Source organism: Macaca nemestrina, chromosome 19 (assembly GCF_043159975.1).
Source record: "Macaca nemestrina isolate mMacNem1 chromosome 19, mMacNem.hap1, whole genome shotgun sequence".
Classification (NCBI taxonomy): Eukaryota; Metazoa; Chordata; class Mammalia; order Primates; family Cercopithecidae; genus Macaca; species Macaca nemestrina.
Genome location: NC_092143.1, coordinates 83,974,904 through 83,991,050, shown reverse-complemented (window position 1 = coordinate 83,991,050; position 16,147 = coordinate 83,974,904). Strand labels below are relative to the sequence as shown.

The 16,147-nt window shown below is 46.7% G+C and overlaps 1 protein-coding gene across 1 annotated transcript; it reads right to left on the bottom strand.

Moving 5' to 3' along the window:
• Window positions 1–7,092: 7,092 nt before the first annotated feature.
• Window positions 7,093–12,293, bottom strand: LOC105478946 (melanocortin 5 receptor). The gene is made up of 2 exons (XM_011736702.3): window positions 12,168–12,293; window positions 7,093–10,721 (listed from the first exon to the last, which is right to left on the bottom strand). The coding sequence occupies exon 2, from the start codon at window positions 10,680–10,682 to the stop codon at window positions 9,705–9,707; it is 978 nt and encodes a 325-aa protein (XP_011735004.2). The 5' UTR covers window positions 10,683–10,721; window positions 12,168–12,293; the 3' UTR covers window positions 7,093–9,704.
• Window positions 12,294–16,147: the final 3,854 nt, after the last annotated feature.

Below are 16,147 nucleotides of genomic sequence, written 5' to 3'. Positions count from 1 at the left end.
ACACTTTTAAATTTTATTATAGTCGTATAAAAAAAGGATTTTGAAGATGTATTTTAAATATGCCATGTATTCTCATTCTAGATAGAACTGTTTGGGTTTTTTAAATTACTTATTAATTAAATTATATTGAAGTTATGACGTTTCCAGGAAGATTCACATATTTCATTGGCTTACAGACAAGCAGTCAGATAGATTTGCATTCATGTCCAGGTTCTGCTACCTACTAGTTCCAGTAATTTTTGATGTGTAATTTAACTTCTGTTAGCCTCAAATTCCTTTTCTCTAAATGAGTTAATACATCCAATATGCTACATCTAAATAAAATAACAGTGTAAGCACTTAGCACAATACTCAGCACACAGTCACCATCAATAGACCATTGTTATTTGTGATACCTTCAAGTAAACATAAGAAGTATTGCTTAGAGATCAATATTATAAAAAAGCAAGCTATATTTTTTGTTGTTAGTAGCACTCTGGCATATACTACAAAATGATTTCTAATTACAAGTAAGTAAAATGAAGTGATTTTGGCTATTCACATTAGAAAATCATTGTATAAGTTACATTTAGAAATGCTATGACTCACTCTTAATTGTGACTACTGAGAGTTTTATAGACCACAAAATATCTATATTAAGTGCCAGTGGTAGAAAACTATCATTTGATTCTTCTTATAGATTACGTGATATTTCATTGTTCCCCCAAATACGCTTTTCTTATCACTTTAGTCATCAAAATATGCTTTTCTTATCACTTTAGTCATCAAACATTCACCTAGCGTCTGCCACTTATCAAGCACCAGTGAAAGAGATAAGTACTCGTCCTTGAGGAACTCCAAGTCTAATGAGAGGGATAGAGCTATTCATCCCTAGGGATGATGGGAGCACTAAACAGATGGATCATAACCCTAATTGGAGGACATTAAGGATTAGGAAAAGCTTCCTGGATAGGAAGGCGCCTGAACTAAATCTTCCAGAGAAGGTAGGTGACAGAGAGTGGAGGGAAGTGCATTTCAGGCGGAAGTGATAGAGGAGCAAACACATGGAAATGCGCCATGCAGAAGATAAGCAGTCCAGTGGTGCAGATGTCGGCTGCCAGGCAGGAGTGCCAAGAGCTGAAGCTGGAGAGGAGACCGGTCTCCCTAGCCATGTGTCATGTTAAGGATCTTGTATGTTAATTCTATAAGCACAGGGAATTTCGAAGGGTTTAAAAACAAAAATGATATGATTAGATGTGCATTTCCTGAGGATGTCTCTGGCTAATTCAGCGAGGAGGAAACTCAAGTGAAGCTGGGGAAGCCACGTAGAGGGCTCTTGGTGTGCTCTGGTTGAGAGTTAGTGATGTCTTGGGCTAGATGGTGGTGGCGAGCACAGAGAAGTGGACGCGTTCGAGAGAGAGGGCAGAGTCAGTAGCAACTGGTGCCTGGTGGGTTATGTAGGGGGTGGGGGCAGTGGTGAGGAAGAGGAGTTCTGATAATTAGAAAGATGGTGGGGCAGGGATTTCTTCACAGACAGAGGAACAGAGGAGGAAGAGCAAGCCTGGGAGGTCTATGGATTTCATTGAGGCCGACTATATTTATGGAGCTTCGGGGAGAATGCCAATTCCATGCTCGTGTATTCAAGAATGAATCCAGTGGAAAAGCTGGGGTTGGAGATATGTGGTTTGGTGTCTTCAGATATAGGTAGAAATGAAATCAAAGACTTGATGAGATCATGCAAGGGGACTATACAGAGTGAAAAGACGGGCTGAGAACTTAGCCTCAGAAGGGAAACCGCACTGCTTCTGCCATATTCTAGAGGTTGGAATAGACACAAGCCCAGAGGCAAAGGGAGGCACCATTCTTCAGTAAAAAGATTAGGTGCAAAGTTTTAATTTCTTTCTCCAAATTAAAGAGAATTTTGCTGATTTCTCTATGCACAATTATTTATTTAATGGTATAGGATTTTGAGTAACCTTAAGAATATAAAATGTGAATCCACCAGTCAGCTAGTGTCTCCCTGAATATGTACACAAACATGTCTAGGTTGAACACAGTTATGGTTATAAATTCTGCAACTTTATTTAAAGTTTTGCTTTAGCCGGGCGCGGTGGCTCAAGCCTGTAATCCCAGCACTTTGGGAGGCCAAGACGGGCGGATCACGAGGTCAGGAGATCGAGAGACGATCCCGGCTAACACGGTGAAACCCCGTGTCTACTAAAAAATACAAAAAAAATAGCCGGGCGAGGTGGCGGGCGCCTGTGGTCCCAGCTACTCGGGAGGCTGAGGCAGGAGAATGGCGTAAACCCGGGAGGCGGAGCTTGCAGTGAGCTGAGATCCGGCCACTGCACTCCAGCCTGGGTGACAGAGCAAGACTCCGTCTCAAAAAAAAAAAAAAAAAAAAAAAAAAAAAGTTTTGCTTTAACCTGTCCAGGTAGAGCTCCTTGGGAGGACTCAGCTGCTAGGACTGGGATCCTGTAGGTAGAAGGGAAAACAGAAAATGTGTTTTCTGCCTATCCAGAGAAAGCCTCAGGAATGTTTATTTTAATTTTTTCTTCTTCCCTATACCTTTTTAAAGTATGAAATGTGATAAAGGAGACCACATATAATCAGATTCTCTCATATCTCTTTTGTCTTTAACAATGTATTATTGTATTCTTTGGATTGGATTAGATTTTTTAAAAGCTCTCTGTGTCAGATTTTTCATTATACTAGCATAATAGTGAAAACCATATTTTTCTTGATTTTGCTTTGAAGTTAGCTAATACTACAACAGTAATACTGAGAAAAATCACCACTATAATGGCAAAAAGGAAGCCTGATCCCCAATGCTCAGGAGTTGTAGCCAAGGGTGTCTTACTGGTTTCACCTCTACTGAAAACTGTAAACACCACAGAGATTAGGTGACTCTCAGAAGTACCAGTGAATAAGTATTCCACCCAGTTCGATTACTGGCTTCATTTCCTGAGGGAAATGCAGATTTTTTTTTCAACAAAGTCTGAGATTTTACAGAAGTCCTCAGCTTTAATCCTGTCAATTGCTCAGAGGAATGTTTATGTCTCCAAGTATTATTCTGCACGTTTGTTTTCCTTCTTAAAGTTTTTCTTATTTTTAATGATTGTGGGTAAATAATAGTTGTATATATCTATAGGGTGCATGTGATGTTTTGATCATTGTGTAATGATCAAATCAGGGTAATTAGGATATCCATCACCTCAAGCATTGATCATTACTTTGTGTTAGGCTCCTAACACAAAGAGCATTCCAATTCCACTCCTTTAGTAATTTTAAAATATACAAGAAATTATTAACTATAGTTTCCCTACTGAGCTACTGAATACTAGATCTTGTTCTTTCCAACTCTACTTTTGTACGTATTAACCATCTCCACTTTATGCTCTCCACTACCCTTCTCAGCCTCTGATAACCATCATCCTACTCTCTGTCTCCATGAGTTCAATTTTTTTAAGCTCCCACATATGAGTGAGAACATGCAATATTTGTCTTTCTGTGCCAGTTCTATCCATGTTGCTGCAAAGGACAGGAATTCGTTCTTTTTTTGTGGCTGAATAATATTCCATCGTGTATATGTACCACATTTTATTCACCCATTCATCTACCCATGGACGCTTAGGCTGATTCCATCTTGGCTATTGTGAATAGTCCTGCAGTAAACATGAGACTGCAGGTATCTCTCGGATATACTGATTTCCCTTCTTTTGGATCTATACCCAGCAGTGGGATTGCTGGATCATATGGTGCAACTATTTTTAGTTTTTGAGGAGCCTCCATACTGGTTTCCATAGTGTCTGTCCTAATTTACATTCCCACCAACAATTAATTTTGCATCTTTTCTATCTATCCTTCCAGCCCTGTCAGATTTCGCTTCTGGCTTTTGAAAGTCTGTTGTTAGGTGTGTACACACTTAGAATTACTGTGTCTTCCTGATGACTTGACCCTTTCATCGTTGTGTAATGTCCCTCTTTATCCTTGGTACTATTCCTTGTTTTGATGTCTACTTTCTAACATTAATATAGCCACTCCAATTACTGATTAGTGTCTCATAGAGTATCTTTTTCATCACTTTAGTTTTAGCCTATCTATGTCTTGATATTTAAATCATATATTTGAGGCTTGCTTCTCTAGACATTGGATTATTTAGATTACTTACATTTAAATATTTACATAACAAGTAAATGTTAATACGGTTGAATTAGAATCTACTATATTGCTAGTTATTTTCTATTTGTTCCATCTATTCTTCTCCCCTTCCCTTTCTGCTTTGTTTCAAATAAGTATTTTTATTTCATTTTTTGTAAATATTGTCATTAATTTTACCTTTTAAATTCTTTCCTGTGTTTATCCTAAGGTTTGTAGTATGCATTGCATCTTAACTTTCACAATATCTCTTCAAATACTTTACCACTTCATACAGAGCAATCACAGGATTGCTCAGCCTTTTGTGAGTCACTGATCCAATTTCAGAATCTGAAGATACCTATCTACCCTTCCCCCAAAATATGTGCACGCACACAATTTGCATGCACTTCTTGAATATGAACCTCCTCCATGATTTCCCGTTGATAATCACCCTGATTTGGAGATGTAATTAATACACAGGAAAATAAAGATACAATAGACCTGAGGAGAAGGTGTTGTTTTGTTTTGTTTTGTTTTGTTTCAGACGGAGTCTTGCTCTGTCGCCCGGGCTGGAGTGCAGTAGTACAATCTTGTCTCACTGCAACCTCTGCCTCTCAGGTTCAAGCAATTCTCCTGCCTCAGGCTCCAGAGTAGCTGGCATTACAGGTGCATGGCACCACGCCCAGCTAATTTTTGTATTTTTAGTAGGGATGGGATTTCACTGTGCTGGCCTGGTTGATCTTGAACTCCTGACCTCAAGTGATGTGCCCACCTTGGCCTCCCAAAGTGCTGGGATTACAGGCCTGAGCCACCGTGCCCAGCCAGGAGAAGGTTTTTGAAGACTCAGGAGTGTATCACATTAAGAGGCTGACAGTGATTACTTCTTGAGAATTAGCTCTTGACTGGCCTTCAGTCTGAGTAGTTACTGAAACTACTGCACAGTCCCAAGATTTCTGAGATTGGTGAAGTATCCTTACAAATGTTCCTATTTGTTCTTCTTTGGATTTTGGTATTTCATGTTGCTTTGCAAATGTGTAATCTATGTTACCTAAGAGGGATCACCCACTCAGCCCTTCCTCCATTATCGTTTGGAATGGGTTTGATGGGCAAATTAGTGGGCAGATCACCTGGCAAGGCCCTGGGAAAGGCTGTGAGATGGCGTGAGTCTTTCTCTTGGGGAGATTGGTGGTTTGGGAAAGGTAATCAGCAAGCAGGAAGTGTAGAAAAGACAGAAATGAGGCCGGGCGCGGTGGCTCAAGCCTGTAATCCCAGCACTTTGGGAGGCCGAGGCGGGTGGATCACGAGGTCAGGAGATCGAGACCATCCTGGCTAACACGGTGAAATCCCATGTTACTAAAAATAGAAAAAATTAGCCGGGCGAGGTGACGGGCGCCTGTAGTCCCAGCTCCTCGGGAGGCTGAGGCAGGAGAATGGCGGGAACCCGGGAGGCGGAGCTTGCAGTGAGCTGAGATCCGGCCACCGCACTCCAGCCCGGGCCACGGAGCCAGACTCCGACTCAAAAAAAAAAAAAAAAAAAAAAAAAAACCTAATGACAGTCTTCAGAAAAAATAGACAAGATATGGGTCTATGAATTCGGAAACAGCTTGCTATAAAAAGAAGGCAAGGAAAGGATAGAAAGTCACAGAAATTAAAAATATAGTTACCGAATTAAAATTCAATAGAAGAAGTGGGGGGAAGACAAAGTTGAAGCAGTCTTTCAGAACGCATAACAAAAAGACAAGAGGAAGAAGGTAGTAGGAGAAAGATGCAGAGACATGGAAGATGGATGCCAATGGACCCACGCTTGACTAATAGGAGTCATGAAAAGAGACAAAGAGAAATGGAAAAAGAAAAAAACATTAATCAAAGAAATAAGAGGAGATGATTTCCCAGGATGAAGAAGAACACCTGTGATGAAAAGTTTCGGTTCCTGGCCACCCTCCCATTCTATCCTGTAATGCAGCTAGTATGGCTGGAGCTCCAGCAGCCTTTTTGGGCCATGAATTGACCTTAGCAATGATAGAAGCCAGACATGGTGGTACACACCTATAGTCCCAGCTACTCAGGAGGCTGAGGCAAGAAGATCACGTGAGTTCGAGACTAGCCTGGGCAACAGGCAAGACCCCATCTCTTTTTTAAAAAAAGATAGAAGTCTGGATTCTTTATTGTGCCTTTGAGCTCCATTCTAGTCTTGAAATCCTTACCTCCCAACTTCTTCTCTGAAAAGAGAAATAAACTTTCATCCTGGCCAGGCCACTGGATTTCTGCAGGTTTTCTGTTCCGTGTAATAAACTGGCTTCTAACTCTGTGCTGTCCAATATGGTAGTCATCGGCCACATGCAGTTATTTAAATATAAATTAACTAAAATTAAATTAAATTAAAACTCAGGTCCTCAGTCACACTGGCCACATTTTAAAAGCTTAATTGCCACATGTAGCTAGTGGCTACTATAGTGGACAAAGTAGAGACAAAACATTTCCATCATCGTGGAAAGTTCTGTTGGACAGCACTGCCCTAACTGACACAAATCCCTTCTCACAAAGATGCTTGTGTTCTGGCAAAGGACATAAAAACAATCCATTCTCTGGAGTACCCAGCAGAATGTGTGCCATTATGAGGTATAATTATGGAAGTCAAAAGGGCCTCCTAGAAGAAAGGCATCTGGGATGAACTTTAAGGCTCATGTGGGTATACAGGATATGGCCTGAAGACCGTGCAGCTTCAACAAAATCTGGAAGCAGAAAAGCACAAGACATGCTCAGAATCATCTAATTTTATTGATGTGTAGGATCTGGAAATCTGTCATGTCTTGAAATAACTAATGTCCTCTAAACTCACTGGTGGCAGAGATTCTGTAATGGCCAACTGCTTCTAGCCCCACCCTGAGCACTGCTGGGTGATATTCCCAAAATGCTTTTGCTTACTAAGACACAGACTTTTGCACAGTATGTAAGGGCAAGTATGCAATTTTATTTTATTTGTAGGTGTTATATCATTTTGATCTGAGACATGGCCATCCTACAGGCAATAAATATCATCAAGGAGACTTCACCACAAGTCACCAACAAATGTACCTTCTCATTTTGCAGTAGCTGCTAATAAATTGGCAGAAAGACCAAAACCATTCTGGATATTACACATCAGATTGACCAGTTCAAACAGGTGGTCTGCTCCTTCCATTTTATTAACCATTTCCTTGAACGCATATATTTACACCAAACAAATTTCCTACAGAAGCAGATATTTAACATACCCTATCACACAATATTCCACAGTTATATGTATTGTTTTTGGGGGAGACACTTTGTGTTGGGTGCTAGGGGGTGCCTCATTTACGCACAGATATTTACCAAGTCACGGCATACGTGTATTCCTTCCAAATGAAGACACATCTAAATACTTGGGTTATTTCTGCACTACTTATAAAGATTAAAAGGCATTTGAGCACCTCCCTAAAGACCTTTATATGAAAGGTCAGATCTTGTAGCAACTCACGAAGCACCAGAGCAGAAAATTAGCCTAAAGAGAATTGGGTTCCCAGCTGGGGCCAGTGTCAAGCACAGGGTTGAAGTTTCTGCCCGTAGGATTGGAACTCACTTAGTACTCAGGTCTAGCAGGCAGAAGAGTCGATGCACATTTGTTTTTCAACAATAACAAGCATTCCTGGTGCACCTTCTCCATGCCCGAAGCTGCTGTGGGACATGGGGCCACCACGTTGGGCGGGGCAGAAGAGAGTGCAGCCTTCACAGAAGCCTGGCTCCTGAAATACATCCCGCAGAAACAATGCACTGTGGCTCCCCATGGTGGTTACACAGGACCACTTACTGCCCATCCATGGATACACACGTGACTTTTCAGCAACAAGGAAGAGGAAACATTTGAAAACACAGCTGCCTCTTCAGAACTCAGTTGCCAACAGCCTGCTAATTTGCCAGTTTCCAAATGATGTGGACGTCTTATGCATACTCCTGTTCATGCCAGCACCGTTTCTCTGCAGGGGCAGGGGTCCAGTGCATACGTTATTGATACGGCTACACCCAGGAAGCCCCTGTCCTGGCAGACCCCAACAGGAGGGGTCCCTCTTCTGCACCAGTGGCTCGCTGTTGTGTGACCCAGTGGTCCTCTGCTTTATTTACATTGTTTTCATTGGGTGCAGTCTAGATGTGAATGTCCAAAACAAAGCGGAAAACAGGAATCATACCAAAAGTTATTACGAGAGTGGACTGTGAGAGCTGCAAGGACTCCAGCCCTTCGCTTCAGAGACCACACAGACCTCCTGGTGTCCAGGCCACTGCTCTGACCACTGGCCCCTGTGTCCTTCCTTAGTATTTACCCCATCTAGTCATTTCTTTTTCTTTTCTTTTCTCTCTTTTTTTTTTTGAGTCTTGAACAGTCGCCCAGGCTGGAGTGCAATGGTGCAATCTCAGCTCACTGCGACCTCCGGCTCATGCCTCTAATCCCAGCATTTCTTTAAAATAAAAAGCAAACCCTATAGTGCTTTACAAATTTACAAGAAGCTCTCACAATTTTGCACTTCTCATGGCCATCATGTACAGCCAGCACAGATGTGGAACCTGAAATGAGATGATTCAGACCACACAGCAGTGAATGGCAGAGTTAGGACCCGAACTCGGGCTTCTCCGCTCCAGTCTAGGTTGGGAGAAGATGGGGCTCCCCGGGCAATAGGTTGGGCCCTGACCTTTGTTGGCTACTGAAATGAGATTGACGTGCTGCCAAGTATACAGGCGAGAGTTCAGACTCCAACACAGATCTGGTGTGAGCCACTCAAAGCAAGCCTGGCTGTGGACGTGTGCTACACGCAGCACTGGGCACCTTGAACCCCTTGAGCCCCTGGAATGCCCCAAACACCCATTTGGAAACCCCAGATTGAGCCCAAATAAGATGGTAAGAAAGTCACAGAGTCTTCCACAGCACGTGAGGCAAGGTGTGTAGCATAAGGTTTTATGTCTGGGTAAGTGCAACACCATGATTGACAGAAGTACAATTATTCGGACAATTATGAACACAAGCCATGAATCAAAAGTTCAGGCAAGGCAGGCAAAGAAGACATTTCAGAACAAATGAACAGACTGCTTCCGATGGAAAGAATCTGGCCGCTCTGCTCTTCCCTGAAAAGCATGCATAGCTCAGAGTGCAGCCAGCAGACTGTGGACCTGCTTCTGGGGAGCAGCAGCAATTCCGCCTGACGTGGATATCAGAACTTTTCTTCCCGTCACAATCCGTTTTCATCATGCCTGGATTGCACTCAGAGTGCTGTGCGTTCCCTGAGCACATGCCTGCTAGGTGGAGGGTGGGTGGGGCCCCCAGAAATGGGTGGGAGCAGTGGAAACCAGAGGACACAAAGGACAGTAAGAAAGTGTCATGACTGTTCCCAGAGTGGATAAACAACCCTTGCATGTTGGACACAATCACCAGGAACTGAACAGACAGAGCCTCTTAGGCCCATGTCTGAGCTGGTAACGAGAGAAAGGGGATGCTAGCACTCCCGCCTACCCTTGGCTGTCGCCTTGTCACAGGCGAGCAAACAAAGGAGAACAGAGCCACAGAGAGGAGCACTTTGTACTTAATCCCTTCCGGGACAGCTGCAGGCGATTCGGAAGCCTCGGCAGCAAATAATCTCCTTAAACGTCTTGCGCATCTCCCGGCTGCGGAAGGCATATATGAGAGGGTCCACCACGGAGTTACACATGATGAGGATGAGGTACATATTGAAGTGAGACATGAAGCAAGAACAGTAGAGGTTCTGAGGGCAAGAAAGCATTAAAATGAGATGCAGGAAGAACGGGGCCCAGCACACGATGAACACGCCCAGCAGCATGGTGAGGGTGACCGCGCCCTGCATGCTGGTCCTCTGCCGTGCAGAGCTGGCCCCGGGCAGAGCCGCCATCCGCTTGACGTGAGTCCGCGCCAGGAGGAACATGTGTATGTACAGAGACACCAGGAGGAAGAGCATCGTGAAGAACATGGAGATGAGGCACAGGATGACGTAGGTGGACTCGGAGTACAGGATGAAGACGATGCCGCAGCCGGTGCAGAAAGCCCAGATGCTGGCGATGATGGCCCCCGAGCGCCTCGCCGTCATGATGTGGTGGTAGCGCAGGGCATAGAAGATGGTGACGTACCTATCCACCGCAATGGCCAGCAAGCTGCACATGGACGCCACCACGGAAATGCAGATCATGGAGTCAAACACGTTGTCAATGTGGCGCACAAAGGCGTCTGCTATCACTAGGTGCTTGTTGTTGAGCAGGTAGATGGTGATGGTCTCCCAGGCGTTGGACATGCTCACCAGCATGTCGGCCACTGCCAGGCTGCATACGAAGAAGTACATGGGGCAGTGCAGGTTTTTGTTCTTCACTATGGCCCCTATAACCAAGATGTTCTCCACGAGGCTGATGGCACCCAGAGTGAGAAACACCTCCACAGCGATGCCCATGTTTTCACAGGGCGAAGACTTGTTTCTGACATTGGGTCCTGAAAGGTTGCCCTCTGTGGCATTCAGGTTGAGATCCAAGAAATGCAGGTGAAACGAGGAATTCATTGCTGGAGAAATACACCTCTTGTCTTGGCAGCAAATTTACTGTAAAACATGTTTTAAATTCACAATCCAGAGAGGTTAGCAGCCTACCAAAAGAAAGACAGCAGCTTGCCTAGAAACAACACAGCCTAAGAAAGGGGATGAATGAGTGCACTGCATCAGAGGACTGAGCTTGGCTTGCTCAATCCTTTTTTTTTTTAAGAGACAAGGCCTCCCTGTGTTGCCCAGTCTGGTCTCAAACTCCTGGCCACAAGCAATCCTTCTGTCTCAGCCTCCCAAAATGCTGGTACTCCAGGGGTGAGCCAAGTGCCCAGCCGCTGGCTTGCACCTTCTGACCTGCGTTCCTGAGACCTGGAAGAGTGCCCCTGGATGCGTGGATTAGAATCTTCCCCAGCCTCTTCTGCTCTCCTAGCTTTCAGCTCCCAGCCTTTCACACGCATCTTACTAGAGAGACACTCACCTCCATGTGCCCAGGACAGTTTCGCTTTTTATGGCTGCTCTCCTGGGCTCAAGTTCACCATCGAAAATGTCCCCAACTCATAACCTACAAAATCCCAGCCAGTCTCCTGAAGTTCACATTCCTAAGGCTACTGCACGACATTCTCCTCCAGGGAGCTCCGATTTAAGACTGCACAGACCCGTATTCCCTTAAGAGAGACAGACAGGTGCATCCCCAACATTTGTCCTGACACCTCTCAGACCCACTGGGATTCAGCCTCCACAGCTGTAAGTGAGGTTATAGCCAGAGTGGTCTGTGACCCTGAGCAAAGTCACATGTTAAAAGCTACTGTCTTAAGTTTGGAAGTGTAGGCTGCACATACATGTTAAACTTGAGGAAAACAGTGCTGCTTTTCCTCAATACCTATTTTTCCCTCCTTCTGCATTATGTGGAATTCCATGAGGTCTGACTGATAGTTTATTAGGTCCGCATGAGCACAGTATAAAAAAACAGCAGTTTACATGTACCACACTCCTTTGTTGCAAAACGTCTCTCTTATGATTCATTTTCAAAAATCCCTTTGCCTCCAAACTCAGATCACATCTGGAGAGAATTTCTGTCATCGCTCTCATCATTAATATTGGCGATCATTCCGGGAGAGAGGGAGGGGGTGAGGGACAACAGATTACTTAACAGGTACAATGTGCACTATAGGGGTGCTGGCTACACCAGCAGCCCGGGCTCCACTACTAGGCGATATATCCATCTAACAAAACAGCACCTGTACCCCCTAAATCTATAAAAATAAAACAGGAAAAAATTGGTAATCATAAGCATTTATTGAACTGCAATCACTGGTTACATGCTTATGTCCAGCTGCAGCTCAGAGATACCGGTAAATGATGGAATTACACTAAACATCATATCGAGCTGTGTTAAAAACTCAGGGGCAAGCCGGCTGCCGCCCCGCTCACTTCCACATGCAGCGGACGCGCAATTTTGCATTTACTTTCTGGATCGCAAGGAGATAGAAAGCTGTGGCTATTTACCGGTGCTCCTCCTCGCGGGCTGCGGCGCTCAGCCCGGGCCCCCGGCGTCCCCGGGATCTGACGGCCGCGCGGCGCTCAGGGCCAGCCCCGGACGGGCCTCTTCCCCAGCGCGGCCGTGGCGGCTCTGCCGGGCTTTAAGCTTCCTGCCCGCCCGCGCTGGGCCCGCCTCCGCCGCCGGCTGTCGCTCCGGGCGGCCTCCGCTGCCACCTGGTGGCCCAGCGCGGCACTGCGGCCAGAGAACCGCGCCAGCCCAAGCGAAAATCCTCCCCCAACGCGTTCTTGAATGGTTGGTTGGTGGGTGGGTTGGCGGGTGGGTGGGTTGGTTGGTCGGTTGGGTAGTTAGTTGGTTGAGTGGGTGAGTGGTTGTTTGGTTGATTGGTTGGTGGGTGGGTGGGTTGGTTGGTTGGTTGATTGGTTGGTTGAGTGATTGCTTGGTTGGGTAGTTAGTTGGTTGAGTGGGTGAGTGGTTGCTTGTTTGGTTGGTTGGTGGTTGGTTGGGTGGGTGAGCGGGTGGCTGTTTGGTTGCTTGCTTGGTTGGGTGGGTGGTTGGGGGTAGTTAGTAGGGTAGGTGAGTGGTTGCTTGATTCATTGGTTGGTTGAGTGGATAGTTACTTGTTGCTTGGCTGGTTGGTTGGGTGGGGTTAGTTGGTTGGGTAGGTGGTTGGTTGCTTGGTTCATTGATTGGTTGGTTGGGTGGGTGGGTGGCTGGTTGGGTGAGTGGATGGTTGCTTGGTTGCTTGGTTGGGTGGGTGGGGGTTAGTTGGTTGGGTAGGTGGTTGGTTGCTTGGTTCATTGGTTGGTTGAGTGGGCGGGTGGATGGTTGGGTAGGTGGGTGGTTGGTTGATTGGGTGGGTGGGTGGCTGGTTGGTGAGTGGATGGATGGATGGTTGGGTGGATGGGTGGTTGTGTGGGTGGGTGGTTGGTTGGTTGGTTGGGTGGGTGGGGGTTGGTTGGTTGGGTAGGTGGGCGGTTGGTTGGTTGGGTCAGTGGGTGGGTGGTTGGGTGAGTGTTTGGTTGGTTGGGTGGGTGGGTGGGGTTGGTTGGTTGGGTAGGTGGGTGGGTGGGTGGCCGGTTGGAGGGGTGGTTGGGTGGGTGGCTGCTTGGTTATTTTTCTGGCTGGTTGCACTTTTTGCTTCTTTTCTCTTCCTCTTACCCACTGATTAAAATGCTCCCCAGCTCAAAGAGGGCTCTGTCACCCCGTTTCTCCCGGATGGCGGTCTCTGGGATCTCCTGATGATTGTTCTTTGGGAAGGAGGCCCAGTGCCTGGGAGCCCTCATCTGTGGCCCTACAACGCCCCTCTTTGCCTGAGGCTCTCACCCCTCCTCCAGGACTGCACGTACCATGCCAGGCTTTATCAACCACACAAGCTTTCCTTACTCCAGCAAAAAAGAGAACAAAGGATGTCCTCTTGTCAAATATCCTGGCCTTTCATAATAGTTTCTGGACCACTCCTTTCTCTGACACCTGAAACTGACCTTCAACCCCCAAAAGAATCATTATACTCACGATCGGCAGAAGCACCACTGCCCCTGCAAGCCAGGGCAGGATGCACAGGGCCATATCACTACCAGCGCTTTCCCTGGGCTTCGCAGATGATCACAGCCTTCCAGCAGTTCGAGTGTGGGGACCACAGTCTGGCTGGTCTCAAACGCCACTGGAGTCCCGAGCCGTGCTGGGAGCCGCGGGGTGGAATTCTAGGAGGAGGTTCTGAATGTTGAGAATACACATTGGGAATGTGGTGTGAGGGAGGGAACTCGTTTCTGTGTGTTGAAAACATCGGCAGAGTCAAGTACTCCCGCATATAGTCCTCACATCCAAGATCAGAGAGGGCTCTGCAGAAGGTCCTGGCATCCCAGGAAAGTGCTCAAAATTGAATCCTCTGTGCAAAGTGAGCAGCTGGACCGCAGCACGCAGCCTCCCACACTGGTCAGGGCAGCTGGCCCGGGGCCCTATGTGCAGGGGAGACCCTGAGTGCTGCACAGGAATTACCTTTCTCAATCTTTACAAAACCCTAGAAGTGGGTTTCTCATCTCACAATGGAGGGAACCGGCGCTTGGAGAGGTTTAGCTGAGCCCTGACCGACTCAGAGCCCAAGCACTTCTCCCTGCAGGACTCAGCCTCTCTGAGAGCCCTGGTGCCACCGGGCATTATTCTTTTAAAAGCTGCTGGATTTGATGCGCAGTGATCCTGGCTTCATACTGTCTTTATCAGATGTTGGCATGTAAGTTACCCTAACTTTGCTAAACAAACTGGGGAGAGGTTTTATTATTTTCCTATTCTGAAACACCTTAGGTGGTATAGGAATTCTCGGTTTCTTGCAGGAAAATAATGGAATCAAGGTCAATAGAGTTAAGAGAGTATAGACTAAGCTCTTCAGCTGTTCCTGTCATTGGAAACTTTCTCCCCAACAGCAGCCTAGTGACGATGCTGGACACACACAATGACATGGCACTCTAGGAGCCACCCAGGAAGGAACGCTCCTTTCCCTGTCAAAGACCAGCGTAACCTGCAACAACCCTGGTGCTTTATTTCTTGAGCAATGACAACAGAGATGATTCTCAATTTGAATGCACAGAGACAACCTGTGGAGTCCTATCTGTGAAGGCTTGCAAGGGTGAAATCTAGCTGGACACTGGATGTTTCAGCCTGGGTTCTCTGAGTCATGGGCTCTGAGGAGTTCACTGTGCACGATGCTGTGGGGAAGCCTCCTGGGGGCAGGACTGCGGAGGGAGAAGAGAGCTGCCAGGCAGCCCCAACAACCTCAGCCCTCAGGCCCCACCCAGCTCAGTCACCAGAAGCAAGCTGCTTCCGGGAAGGTGTGAGGCCAACCCGGAGGGGCTGACAGCTGGAGGAGGCAGCAGACCACCCCTACAGTTGGGCAGTGGGTCCTCCCAGAGGCGTCTGGCACAGCTCTGTGTCTGTCGCTCTCATGGCACCAACAAATGTCATCTCTGTGCTCAATGCCACCAAGGGTCTGGACGAGGGCACTGGGAGACCTGCTGCAAGGCAAAGCTCACCCAAGTGAGTGCTGAGAAAGCAAGACAATCACAAATGCTGGGTTATGACCATTTTTAAACTCCAAGGATTACAAAATACTTTCATATATTAACTTCTGTAATCCTTAAAACAACCCTGGGAGGTATGAACATTATTACCAGATTCATATACACAGACTCTGAAGTTCACAGTTTCTGACACTATTTGGCTGGTCAGTGGTGCCACCAGCTGTTGATCCAAATCTTCTCAATCCCAAGCCCATGTTTATGTAGATGCACTTGCCACGTCACACATGAACATTGGGCTATGCAATCCTAGATATGCACGAGTTTTCCACCTTACGTAGAAAGAGAAAAGGGAAGGAACATTTGCTGGGAGCCTGCAGTGTCCAATCAATACTGTGGTCTGCATGTCCGAATTCTCAGTGAATTCTCCCAGTAGTCGTATAAAGTCGACATTCTTCCCACCACCTCACAGCTGGGGAAGCCGAAGCTCCGAGGAGTCGTGTGACTTCTCGGTTGGTGATGAAAGCAGGATCAGGATCTGAATCCAGACTCCCAGGTGGTGTCTGCGCTTAATCACAGTCTAAGGACGCAAGCCCTATGCCTGGGATCCCAAAGGCAGGCAGAGAGGAACCGGGGGAAGGCATGAAGCGAAGGGAAGAGAGTTGGACAGGCAGAGAGGCCCGTGAGGGGTACAGGGTGAGCCAAAGCACGTTGGTGGGAGCCGGGGCTGAAGGGTGAAATGCCGTCACCAGGCGGGAGGAGGCTGGGGAGCATCCAGCTAGGGCGCTAAGGCGGGAGGGGGAGGGAGAGTGCCAGTGACTGGGGAAGGAGCTTGTCAGGGCACGCAAGGCTTTGCAGGTTCTACAAAGGTTCTGAGGCTAAGAGCAAGGGGAAGCCTTGCCAAGGCTTAAGCAGCAGCACAACAGTTTCAGATCTGCGGTGTTAGAGCAGCCCGGCCACAGCGAGGAGATGGCACT